The sequence below is a fragment of the Lathyrus oleraceus genome, chromosome 7 (genome assembly GCF_024323335.1).
Source record: "Lathyrus oleraceus cultivar Zhongwan6 chromosome 7, CAAS_Psat_ZW6_1.0, whole genome shotgun sequence".
Classification (NCBI taxonomy): Eukaryota; Viridiplantae; Streptophyta; class Magnoliopsida; order Fabales; family Fabaceae; genus Lathyrus; species Lathyrus oleraceus.
The window spans coordinates 263,080,985-263,095,572 of NC_066585.1; the positions used below are offsets into that span (position 1 = coordinate 263,080,985).

The window sequence follows — 14,588 nt, forward strand, 5'->3', positions numbered from 1 at the left end:
CCACTTGTTGACCAAACTTTGACCTTGGGAATCAAAATCCTAATTTAGAAACCAATCTTGAACCTTTGATTGCAAGTTCATACCTTGTACAATAAGAAAAAGAAACAACACATATTTTTGTATTTTAAATAAGGTTAGCAAAGTTAGAATGCAAGCAAGCAAAATGGTAAAAGGAAAGCACAAAGAGTGCTTGATGATCTCCCACAAATACAAACCCAAAGAGGTGGAGATTATAAGGATACCATTCTTGTGATCTTGGTTGAAATATAAATGATAAGATAGGTGAAATCTTATGGGTAAAATTAGGGTATGACAGTATGTTATTGTTGATAAAAGTTATATTTTATTGTTGATAAAAGTTCTATGTTGTTGATGATTTGTTTTTGTTAATAAAAGTTGTATGTTATTTAAGGTATGTTATTTTTTATGTTATTTTTTATGATATTGATAATGTTACTACTTGGACAATGCAACTATCATGTTATATGTTCATTATATCCTAGAAGATGAGTTTAATATATTGTATGTAGTTTAAGCGTTTTACCAATTCCTCATTTAATATATAATCTTTCAAATTGACTTAGAAATTAATAATATTAAACTTAAAGTTATGTTCGAAAACAACTTACATTAATCATTGTTTTATGTGCTTTCTTCAGTCCATTATTGATATCTCACTCTTTGACGGTTAAAATTTGATTTAATGCTTGTAGTTTTTCAAAAAATATTTTCTTTTTTCTATGATATTTCTATAAAGTTAATACTTTGCATAATGAACTAGTAAAAAAGGAATTGTTGATTGAAGAACTACAAGCATTAAACCAAATAGTCAAAGAGCGAGATACGGATAATGGGTTATAGAAAACTAGAAAAATATAAATTAGCGTAACTTATTCTTCTAAAATAATTTAATTTGTCATATTATTAATTTCTAAATTATATTGAAAGGTAATATGTTTATTGACAAGTTGGTGAAATAAGCATTCTACATAAGTTATAATAAACTCATGTAGACATATCACAACGGTTGCTATTTATAATTGTGGTGAAATATTATATGATAAGTTTTTCATTACGGTTGTTGGTAGTAACCGTAGTGAAATATTTAAAAATCACTCAAAATTCTGGCACTGTGTATTGAACGCCTGATATCCACATTTTACCCAGGTTGTGTTTTACAACCGTAGTGATATGTAACACACTATTGGGTTTTTACTACGGTTTCCAATCTATCGTGGTAAAGCCGACACATACTACCACACCTTACCTTACCACAATTGCTCAAACGTGATGATATCCCTTACCACGGTTGATCAATTACAATACTTGATCAAATTTGAACATATAAAGTTGTTCTTGAATCAATTTTAATAAAAAAAATCATTTTTTCTTTCAATGTACAATTCAATAATATATGATCCTTAAGTTCTCATAGACTTGAATGAAATTTTTCCATGATATGAACGTTTATGCACAAATTTTTATTGCTTTGTGACGTGTGAACACTTTGAAAGTTTTGTGAATTATATGTGAATTTTGTATGAAAGAGGTGTATGAAAAATCTGATAAAATTTCATTTAAATATATTCTATGATGTCTCTATGGTTTGATGCAATGTTATAGAAAATATTCATGAACAATTGCAATGAACATGCATCCCAATGATTTAGATTTTTCACAATGTTTCAGGGAGAAACTGATTGAACAAAAGGATAAATCAATTGTCTTGTTTCCAACATTAAAAAATTTATCAAAATATAAAGAAGCAATTAATTTCACAAATGAAGCAATCAATTGGAACTTTAAAAACAAATAAAAGAATTAAGGCACCAAGTTCCATACAATCTATTACTTTAAAGGATCAATGAATTGCACTAACTTATGAAAATTATGGTGGTTATGAGAGTATGATTACGTTGGTTTCATATGCCATAATTTACAGAGAAAAATCTTGTTAAAAAAGTTGCTATGGAATGTCTTGATGCATGAATGTTTTAGAAACCTTAGAAATGAATGTATCAGAGTTTTTTTGAGCATCTAAAGTTTATACATAATAAATTGCAATTGAATACCGTAGCATCAAGATCAATTTCTTTTACTTCCAAAAAATTCATAAACTTATGCATTCTTTATTCTTGATTCCAAACTTTTTCTTCAATTTTTTTTGGATAAGTTTTTATCCTAAACAAAACTAAATTAAGATAGATGATAAATATCTTATTCACAGTTGACACTTAAAGTATGCATATATTGAGCTATAAAGAGTGAACCGACTATTTTCATGATACTTTGATATTCAAATTATTTAATATAAAAATGTATACTTTTTTATTATATATCCAAAGTAAGACAAACATTGTGGATTTTGACTATTTGCTATTCATCTCAATATTTTTAACACCCAAGATAAATTCAGTACAAAACTAAACAAAATCTTTAACTATATACCTTTAAACAATATACCTAGAGATGAAAAACAAGCATGTCGATCCAAAAAAATGCGCAAAAAGAAATAGAACAAACACGACAAACATAATTGAGAGTGCGTGCCTAAAACTTTGGCTTACCCCTAAAAAAATGAGGGTGTGGGGAGGGACCATGAACATTGTAATTTTAAAGCCTAATATTTCAAAAATTTATGTTAATGCCAACGCGCTTAAAATCCCACAAAAACCGGGGCGAGGGAGGAGCAGACACAGTAGAGGGTGCATGCTTAAAACCTTAACCCTCCCCACGAAAAAGTGTGGAAAAACGGACATGCAGGCCTGAATACGACCTTCTTACTATACTAAAACCACATCCAATTTGTATCATCTTTACATAAGAGGTATATTCACATTTTTTCTAACATTGTAGATATAATTTTCGTAGGACGAAAAATCATTAATTGATCTGAATAATATAACCCTGAATGTGAATAGTTATTTTCTATATTCATCATATATCTCTACACTCGTCTCCCATAAAAACTTTAAGTCTTCATTTAAAGAAACTGGATATATATCTACATCGTTTTCCGATTGCTTGGGCCTAGAAATCAACATACTTAACATCATATATTTGTAGTTCATTCAAAGCCATGAAGGTAGGTTATAAATCGACATAATCACTAGCTATGTACAATGATAATTACTTCGAATACCACATGGGTTTATTCGGTTTACAGACAATGCAAAACATAAATTTCTTGCTCTTTTCTTGAAATATGGTTTATTATTATTATTATTATCATCATTTTTTACTCATTAAAAAAGCTTAGTAGGAAGTCGAAGCTCTCTATTGGTAACCTTATCATATGCATTCCACGTTAAATATTTTGCATATGCATTCTCATACTTTTATTAATGGGTGTCTGAATGGACTAAATTCTTTATAACTAGCACTTATATTTTTTTTATTATTATATTTTTAAAAGAGGTTCGCCCAAGATCTTGCAGGCCTAGGTTCACCCCAGATATTGCAGGTCTAAAACCTTCAAGTAGATTACAGCTAAGAAGATGAAGTCATCCTGACATCATAATAGTGATGTCATCATTTGCAATTATCAGATGTAACGAGCTATAGATTTATTAGTGACTATATATGTTTAGTTTTGGGTTTTGTGATATATATATATATATATATATATATATATATATATATATATATATATATATATATATATATATATATATATATATATATATATATATATATATATATATATATATATATATATATATATATTATATATATATATATATATATATATATATATATATATATATATATATATATATATATATATATATATATATATATATATATATATATATATATATATATATATATATATATATATATAAAATAAAATATTTTAAAATTAATTTGAGAGTTAACAATACTCCTATTAATTAAAATTTATTCCAATTTTAGAGATAAATAATATTCTACCTATTACTAATAAATTATATTCTATTAAACATCAAATAAATAAAAACATTTAAATAATGTGTTTGCTTATGCACGCACCTATCGTTATCACCCAAAAAAATCATAAAAATAAATCATGCACTACTCGACATTGATAAAAAAAAACATAGCCCCCACCTTTGTTAAAAAATTAAAGTCAAGTATTGACAAATTCAAAGTGTTTTTTACCTTTTCCCCGTTTCTCACTCTGTTGCATGTCTTTCTTCGTTAGATTTGGCAAAAAAAAAAGTGTATGAAAAAAGCTATAAAAAGATATGGATGCCCCCATTCAAACAAGTGTATTTTAAATGAGTATTTTGTATAAATAAATTATTAAAATAAGTTGAATTTTACAAAAGAATATATATTAAAAGTCAAAGAAAATGTTGAAAATTGTTTTATAATTAAAACAGAGAGTACATTCTAAGACACAGTGTAATGATTTTCAAAATACACCCACCCCACCAGTTCTCACTTCTCTTTCTCCATATTGGACTGCAAATCAACTCAATCATCATATATCTATTGAAAAACGTTGAATATAAATTTCGATTTTTTTAAAAATCTTTATTGAAAAACTTTAATATACATTTTCTGATTTGTATATTTAAGAGTATGCTTTCTCGAGCTGGAAAATTTTGAATCTTGACAAAAGGAGGAGGAATATCAGAAAGAATATCACGGTATGACACATCTTTGCTCGAGCTAAATTAAAATCACATTGTTTATAGATTTTTGATATCAAAATAAAATAATATTTTGAGAGTTCATCGGTAAAAATAGCAGTTGATTGATAAACTAGCTGATATTTCTTTCGTCTCATTGTCATAAAATGAATGACTCATTTTAATTTTTAATGTATTTTTTTTTAATTTTATCCTCTAATTATTATTATTTTTACCATTACCGATATATAATAAAGATACTTTAGTAAAAATATAATTATTTCTCTTTCATTTATTCATTTTTCTTAATCTATGTGAAATGATCAATCGGATCACTCATTGTGGGACAAAATGAGTAGTTTATAGTTTATGACTGGTGGTTGATGACTCATATTTTATATTTTATAGTTTGTAATTGATGACAGATGACTTATAACGGATAAATTAACTGAAGTATTTGATAAAATTAGTCGCTCAATTAGTTGATAAATTAAAATGACATAAAAAACATTTCATATATAATTGTTTCATTCAAATTAAAATAATTTATAAAAAATAATAGTGAATTTTAGTTAAAAGGAAGAAAAAATATATGTTATAAACTATAAACTAAAACACTATTTAAAATAGTATTTGAAAAATAAATTAGTAAAATAAGCTATAAGTTCGTGATTAAAAAATTGTTATCAAACAGATCCTTATTATTATATGAGTTTATAAGCTATAAACTCAAAAAATATCTTGCCAATCAGAGTTTGAAATTTTTTAAATCAATTTACTTACCAATCTATTTTAATTTATTACATACATCCAATCAAAATATTTTAAAGTGTCAAATTATATAAATAATTTAAAATTTATAGACTACTTGACAAAATATATGATTATTATTAATTGACGAAATATTTTACCCACTAAGTGTACAATCCCTTCTCTCATAAATTTAAAATTTAAAATAATTTTAATTAAGAGAGTTTTTGTCTAACTTAATTTCCTAGTTTTCAATGAGACGGTTGATAATAATCCTACCATCTCATAATAATGTCTAATTTATATTTTTTTGTTTTGCAATAAATGTTTTTTAAACAATATATTTATACATTAGTTATTATTATTTTTCACCATTATACTTTTCTTTTTATTAAGTTTCACCATATTCAACTATTTCACTAATTATAAATAAATAAAAAATAATATTAATTTTATAATTAAAATCAAAATTAAATATTTAATTATTTTTAAAAAACTCTTCTGAGAAAGAGAAAGTATTTTAAGAGTTCTATATTCAATAATATATTATTTGAATATATATTTATGTGTGTATAAGTGAAGACAAATCAATTTTATAGATTTGAGTTAGATCAAATTATATTCTTTAATATGGTTCGTTTAAAATTTGATAGATTATTGGTTCTCAAGTTTTCCTTATAAGATCACAAACCATTTGTTTTTATGTTCAATATTCAATTTAAAACGTAAGTAAGTGTATTAAAAGTTTTACATCCGATTTTAAAAACGTGTTTATTTGTTTATAAATATGAAGAATCTTATCTACATGGCTTTGTGTCCTTAGAGTTAAGCAACATTATTTTTTACACAGTAAATGTCCTTAGAGTTAAGCAAGATTCTTACTTCTTAGAGACTGTGTGGCCTTCCAATCCAAATCAAACTTTATCAACAAGTTAGTAAGATGACAAGACTATAAGATGATGCTTTCTTAACAAAGGCATCCATGTTTGCAAGTAGTTGTCAAGAGTACGATTGTTTCACAATTATATTGCTGACATTATGCTAAGTGAAATGATTCCTTTACTATATATATATATATATATATATATATATATATATATAGATATATATATATATATATATATATTAAACATACTCACTATTTATTAGATATAATTCTTTTTTAAGAAAAAATAATATGTACAGAGAATATAACTCAATCACATTTTTATTTTTAAAATATTATTATTATTTAATAATATAAAATATTTTAATATCACATTTTTATTTTTAAAGTATTATTATAATTTAATAATATAAAATATTTTGATAGGATGTTTAAATTTGTATTTTTTTTTAAATGATATTAGTTAAACTAGTTCATTTTGATAAATCTCTATAGAGTGCGTGTTCCAAATCACAATATCTATGTCACTATCATTCCATGCTCCATTAACATTTTGATAAAATTATTACTACTTCATTTCCATTTGTATCTTTCTTCATTTCCATGCTCGCATGGCTTCTGTTGTACCCATTCTCCATAACCTGCCATCTCTCTCCCATTCTCAACCTCTTTTTTCAAGATCCACCAACCACAAATCAAAATTCCTCATCCTTTCAAGAAAACCTAATAACTCACCAATTTTACTTCTCAAATGTTCTTCTTCTTCTTCCTCTTCTTCCATGCTAAACAAACTAGAAGAAGATGAAGAAGACATATTAGAAGACGACGTCGGAGAACAAGAATTATCACCACCACAACCACCACCGCCGCCGCCGCCTCCGCCGCTACCTCCGTTGAGCCAAGTATGGGAAGAAATCCAAGGTAAGAACAACTGGGAAGGCTTGTTAGATCCGATGGATCCCATTCTCCGGAAAGAAATCACTCGCTACGGCGAGTTTGCTCAAGCATGCTACGATTCCTTCGACTTTGATCCACACTCAAAATACTGTGGAACCTGCAAGTATCATCCTTCACATTTCTTCGAGAAACTAGACATGGCTGATAGTAGTGGATACACCATAACACGATATCTCTATGCAACTTCAAACATCAACCTTCCTAACTTTTTTCAGAAATCTAAGATCTCTTCTGTGTGGAGTACACATGCTAACTGGATGGGATACATCGCTGTCGCCACCGATGAAGAAGAAATTAAACGGTTAGGACGCCGCGACATAGGTAACAGTTACTCTTAATCATACAATTATTGAATAATTAATATATCTGATCTATTATACCGATAAAATACATTTATTATTTAATAAAAAAGTTTTTAGATAGAATTGTTTAAGTTCACATATAGTAGATCAATAGAAGTCGATCTCAATGGATCTCACAGTTTTTAATTTTTTGACTTCAAAAAGAAAAGTAAAGTTGTTCGAGAAGGTGATTCTTTGTCTTTTGTATCTTTTTTCTCTGTGCATAAGATTCTTTTTGTTTGAGAGAGGAGTGTTCTAAAAGTTTCATAAAAAAGTGTTTTTTTATTTTTCTAAAGCCGGAAACTATATCAAAAATGAATTTTTAGAAACAACTTTTTCAGGAATAGCTTTTAAAGAAATAAACTTTTATAGAAGTGGTTGTATGATAAGATTTTGTTGGGGGACAATTTTGTGTTCCTTTATTGCAACTTAAAGGAATTGAAAGCCACACAATGTTGATAAAGTTCTTTACCGAGCAAAAGTTTTCTAGAATCCAATTTTGTATTAACTTTCGATTTCTAAGAATATATTTATTAGTATCCATAAAACAAACGCTTTCTAACATAGGTAAGAGATAAAAAAAAACTTAAATCCCTTATTTGTATCATTTTATTAAGTTTTAACATTTTACTAGTTATTTCAAGTAAGGTGTGAACTTCAGTTTTATATCTTTATTCTCTAATTTTTATTTTTATTATTGTAATTGAAAAAACAAATATACTTTCTCTATTTAAAAAAACTTTTAAAATTTATTTATTAATTAATGTATCCGGTAGGTATATTGTCTAGGATCATTGATATTTCAACTAATTTAAAAATATTTTTTTTAAAGGTACTATTAATTTAAAAAATCATGTTTTTTTTAAAGGTACTATTACCATATATATTTAATTAGTCTACTAATTTTTTCACTGCTAAGTAGTGTATTTATTTACCATTGAATATTTTTAATAAAAACGAGCATAAATACCCTATATCTATCTTTTCATCTTGATGTGTGTTAACCTCCCATCTCAATATAAAATGTAAGTTGTAACTTTCTTAATTCACCTTTTTTATTTATTTAAAACTTCGTTAATATTATTTAATAAAAGGAAAGAAACATATAGAAAAAGTGAAGAGATGATTCAGTTTCTAATCTAACATAGTATTTTTTGTGTATAGTTATTGCATGGAGGGGCACAGTAACATACATAGAATGGATATACGACCTAAAAGACATTCTACACGAAGCAAACTTCAGAAATGACCCAACAATCAAAGTAGAATTAGGCTTCTATGACTTATACACTAAGAAAGAAGATTCATGCAGTTATTGCACATTCTCAGCTCGAGAACAGGTCCTCTCAGAAGTGAAACGCCTTGTACAATACTACGAAGAAGAAGAACTCAGCATCACAATAACAGGACACAGTCTCGGCGCTGCATTAGCCATACTCAGCGCTTACGACATCGCCGAACTAAACCTAAACGTCGTCAAAGATAGTAATAATAACATAACGAAAGTCATCCCAGTAACCGTTTACTCGTTCGCAGGCCCTAGGGTTGGGAATTTGAAGTTCAAAGAAAGGTGCGATGAACTCGGTGTTAAGGTTTTGAGAATATTAAACGTGCATGACAAGGTTCCAACCGTGCCTGGGATAATAACTAATGAGAAATTTCAGTTTCAGAGGTATATAGAAGATGCTTTGTCTTTTCCGTGGAGTTATGCACATGTTGGAACTGAAATCGCTTTGGATCATAGAGAAAGTCCGTTTTTGAAGGAAAATGGTGATTTGGGTTGTGCACATAATTTAGAGGTACTTTTGCATTTAATAGATGGGTATCATGGGAAGAAGAAGAAATTTGATTTGGTTTCGCAAAGAGATATTGCGCTTGTGAATAAGAGCTGTGATTTTCTACGGAGTGAGTATGGTGTACCGCCGCATTGGAGACAAGATGAGAATAAAGGGATGGTGAGATCCGGTGATGGACGGTGGGTTTTGCCTGAACGGCCACAATTGGAAGCTCATCCACCGGATACAGCACAACTTCTTGAGTTAGTGCTTAAATATCACATTCTGATTAATGCTAAGTTTCAATCAGGAGCAAAGTGATTTTGTTTTCTAGTAGTGAAAAAGGAAAGGATGGAAAAAAAAAAAAGATGTGATGATAAATAATTGATAAGAATATATAACATGACAAATGAATGTATGTATGTTTCGTTTAAGGTTGTCTGTATAGATTTGAAATAATTGTGAAGTTTTTATGACAAAAGTTACTTGAATCCAAACATACCTAAAGAGGTTGGAGATGATAAAAGATAAAACAAAGAAAGGTAATAATTTGCTTAAAAGAATGGGTTTCCACAAGTGTTGCAATCCGTCTAGCTGTAGAGGATATATTAGAATTATTTCTTTAAAAAGAAATGTGATGTAAGAATTATTGGAAGTATAGATTTTTCTTTGGTCAAGAAAAGTTTAAGAATATTACATAACCTCTAAAATATTTGGGACGACATTAACTATGTTGTTTATATTATAGGCTTGTAATATATGAGTTTGTTTTTGTATACTTTTTCTCTCGTGTAGACTTTTTCTCTTTTCAAATGCTAATATATTTTCCATTAAAGGAAATAATGGTGATGGAGTGTGAAAATATAGTGTGTAAATATTATTGTTGTGTTGAAATTTGAGGAGTGGTGTGTGACATTAATATTTTTTTTTTGGAGAAATGATATGCTGGCACTTAATTTAACATTTACACTTTTTTAAAAAATTACTATTTTCATACCGTACAATCTACATTTTACCTTTATAATTGGAATTTGTGCCACTCATTTTGTAACTTCCCCCATTTATGAATTAGTTAAAATGTTTATTTTCAAAAGACTAATATATATATAAACAATACTGAGCAAAGTTACACTACACCGTATCTTATTCATTTTGTATTAAAAATATTGTTAAATATTCATATCATTTTCTCTTTTTTTTTTAAACCATCTTCTCTCTCTTTATTTGCATGCATTGGAGTCAGATTTTATTATAATTTTTTTTTCTCTTTACTTTTCACAATTATACATCTTCTTCTGAGATCAAGTTTTATTTTACAATTTTGACTAATAATGTTTAAAGTTTAGTTAATATAAATCCAAATATCAAAATACATAAAAATTGGTAACACAAATTTAGTTAATACAATTCAAAAAGTTGGTTAATTCTGTTTAAAGTTCGGTTAATATAGGTTCATAAATTAAAAGATGACAAAATTGAATAAAAAAACTTGATTAAATGAGTGGAAGAAGTTAATTAATGGCGTTTAAAGTTTGATTAATATAGATCCAGACATCAAAACACATAAAAATTATTTTATAAAAAATTGATTAATACAATTACAAGAATTTGATTAATGATGTTTAATTGTTTGAGATGTAAATAAAAGAATGGTGGGAGAGAGTTTAAAGAATGGTGTAGAAAGAAGAAATGGTAACACTGGAAAGTAAGAGAAATAAAAAAATTGTTAATAAAATCTGGTCCTGTATTTAATCATAGTATATACGGTATAATGTAATTGGGGGTGTCAAAATATTATTTTTGAATATATATATATATACTATCATGCCGACTGTTATAAGCAAATATATATAGGAGTACTATCAAACAATTCATAAATTTATTCAAATGGATTCATAGTATATAAATTAGATATTAAATTTCATCAAAACTAACTCAAACCCACCCACATGCACCTTTATAAATATTAAACAACTCCCTATAGAGATGCCCTTATTAATGGCGCATGGTCCAATGAATAAAAAAAGAAAAAAAAGAGAGAACATGTCACCACGTGATCTTTGATGTGGCTGTTGTAGCATGCGCGCTTGGCTTAGTCTTTGTTTGTAGTACGGCAAGTTCTATCGTGGAAATTTGATAGGTGGTTCATGTTTAACCCGTACTTTAAAATTGTCTCAATCTGTATTTTTAAGATGTTGATCTGATGTGAGTTTGGACAAAAAAACAAAACACTACAACATTTTATGTTCAAATTAAAGTCATAAAAAAAGCACATCGTATTCAACTTTTTGAAGTTCAATTCAGTGCTCATAAATATATATATTTCTTAAATATTTTAATATAAAAGATCAGATATTATCGGTATTCATAGTTTCAAACTATTACTATCAAATAACTGTATAATTTAAATCTCAATAACATTTGTGTTGTGATTAGTAATGAAATTAATACATAATCATTGATCATTGATGTGTTTAAGTAATAGTAAGAAAATTTTGCAATTGAGTAAATGAGTATGAATGAGAAATAATCACAAATAAAAAGTTAACTCACTTTAATATTGATTAGGTGTGGCAACAAGCAGATCGAAGACGGTTTTTATCTCCCATAAACTCAAATCCGAATTCTCAAACAATTCTTGTTCTCCGTCCTAAACTCAAACGGAGATGGAGAATCAAAATTCAAACTCGTCACAAATGGATTCGGGTATCACCGTCTCCGCCACCATCTCAAAATAAAATTACATTACAAATAATAAAATAAAACAACTAAAATATTTCATACATATATTTAAAATATTTTAAATATCAAATTAAAATATCAAAACATTAACCGCATATTTAATATTCTAAATTATCAAAAATAAATAATAATGTACATAATGAAATAAACGGGGCGGGTTCGGGGGCGAGTTCGGGATGGGTACTACCCATCCTCATATTTTAAAATCGGGGAAAACCCAAACCCGAACCCACGCCTAGTCAAAGCGGATTTTCTCTATCAACTTCGGGATGAGTTTGGATGGGTACCTGCAGATACGAACAATGTCGTTATAAATAGTAAATAGTAAATAAATATTTTTTAAAAGCAAACTAAGACCCGTGCAAACAATGTCGTTATAAATAGTAAATAAATATTATAGTGATGATTAATAAATGATAAAAAGATATACAAATTAAGTACTCTTGGTCCTTCGGAAATGTATATTTTAGTACAAAAAAAAGAGAATTTCTTAATGCGTTCTTAATACTTCTTAGCTGTCATACAAAATTATTTAAATGCTTCTAATTTTCGGAGATACATCTCCGAACACATTAATTTCTATATCAACGTAGAAATATTCCGGAGATAAATCTCCGGAACAATTTAAAATATTCAATACATCCCACTCAAAAGTCATTTACAATTGAATTGTACCAGAGATGCATCTCCGTGAATATTTTAGAGATACATCTTTGAAACGTATAAGAACATGTATTTCATGTTATATGTTGTTTATCTGTGTTAAGGTGAAGATTTAAAATATATTGTACAATAAAAAAAATAGACGTACATAATTCCATATGGACCAAAAATATCATACAAAAATGAAATACCAATAAATATCGAAAATATCGTACAATCGAGATCAATAAAGTAATAAAACCGTCAAAATAAAGTACATATCATAATACTACGACTATATAATAAGAGACTAGTGTGTGTGTCTGACAATCTCTCCTCTACCTCCTCTGCCTCATCTACCTCCTCGTCCATCAATCCCCTTTATCCTTCAGCGCTGTCTCCGATCAATAATGCCCTACGTGCCTCTGTCATGATGGTATCTAGGACCTGCCTCACATCAAACTCATCAAGGAAGATACATTTGTTAATATATGTCTGCCCAATCGCCATTATGCGATGACACCTAGGCAAGACATCCTCCACATGATCTAGATATGCCTACTCCTCCTCTAGTATCTCTTGATGAGCTGGTCTCGGCGGATCTCCTAGAGCAGCATGCATCATGTACGAATGTGACTCCCTAAAGAACCATCTGATGTATCCTTCGACGTTGTTGTTGTCGCTCTCAATTATGGTAGCTTATGCCTCCTACGGTACTAGATGCCTCTCATAATCATCAAACATGTCCTTTGTCTGTCTACGTGTCAAGGTAGGAGGTGAAGAGATAGTAGGGTGTCTGGAAATGGTATGAGTGTAGCCGAACTACTGCATGACGCGCTCGGGCAGGTGAGAAGTAGTGAGATGCAATCTGCAGGTCAACCATCTAGAGTATATCATTATCTCGTCAAATGGCCACGTCTGACGGTGATTAAATAACTGTTGAAGTGTGTGTCCTCAGTAACCAAACGATCAAGATAAACCCTAAAAGGCTCGGTTGCCTGGTCCCTCCGAGCGAGATGAAAGTAGTAAAGACGCTGAGGAATATCAGTATCAACCATAAAGTTGAAGAATGACTTGCTGGGAAATAATTCCACAAGCACACGCGAGGTAATATCTCTTTTCAAAGAAATACTTCCGACTTGAATGAGGACATTCTTGGATACTTATGATTGACCCTTGATCCTGATTGGTATGTGTTATGCTTGATTTTGTACGATGTTCCAGTTTAGGTGGAAATACCATGCATGGAATGATGCATGGAGATGCATGCATGGATGAAATTGTTGGGGATTTGTTAAGTGCATGTGGGAATGCGAATGGATTTGTTCGTCTTTGATGAATATTCCCATTTCGGCGGGAGTGTCATGTATGCATGTATGTAGGCATGTTTGATGATTGAATAGGATTGTGTTTGATGAATCTTCCTGTTTTAGCAGGAAAATGTAGTGATGCATATGGGAATGCAAATGAAGGATTGGATATTTTTTGGAACTGGTTTCCCTTTTTCGAATGTTAGATCTTTCTGTGTACCACTGTAAATTGGATTTGGGTTTATGATGATACCAGCAGGGTAGACTTTATTTTTGGGAGATCAATGGAGATTGGACTTTGTTTTTTTTTGTAGTTTCCAATATGGATTGGACTTTTGCTTTTTTGGTTTTGACTTCCCGACACTCGGTCTTTGATGATGCAATGATCAGATGATAGATGCAGATGCTTTTGGCGTCCCAAGTTTGATTCATTGCTGATAAGCTGAGAATTTTGACCTCAGAACTTCAAATTATTTGCCTGATATGCCATAACAATCTGGAAATGATTTCATGAGCATAGCGATATGATCCATGCATGACGATTGTGCTTTTGGTTTTCCCTAAGGATT

The 14,588-nt window shown here is 29.0% G+C and overlaps 1 protein-coding gene across 1 annotated transcript; it reads left to right on the plus strand.

Annotated features, from left to right (window-relative positions):
• The first annotated feature begins 6,748 nt into the window (after nucleotides 1-6,748).
• Nucleotides 6,749-9,806, plus strand: LOC127101115 (phospholipase A1-Igamma3, chloroplastic). Its single transcript, XM_051038450.1, has 2 exons — nucleotides 6,749-7,530; nucleotides 8,715-9,806. The coding sequence occupies exons 1-2, from the start codon at nucleotides 6,864-6,866 to the stop codon at nucleotides 9,644-9,646; spliced, it is 1,599 nt and encodes a 532-aa protein (XP_050894407.1). The 5' UTR covers nucleotides 6,749-6,863; the 3' UTR covers nucleotides 9,647-9,806.
• Nucleotides 9,807-14,588: the final 4,782 nt, after the last annotated feature.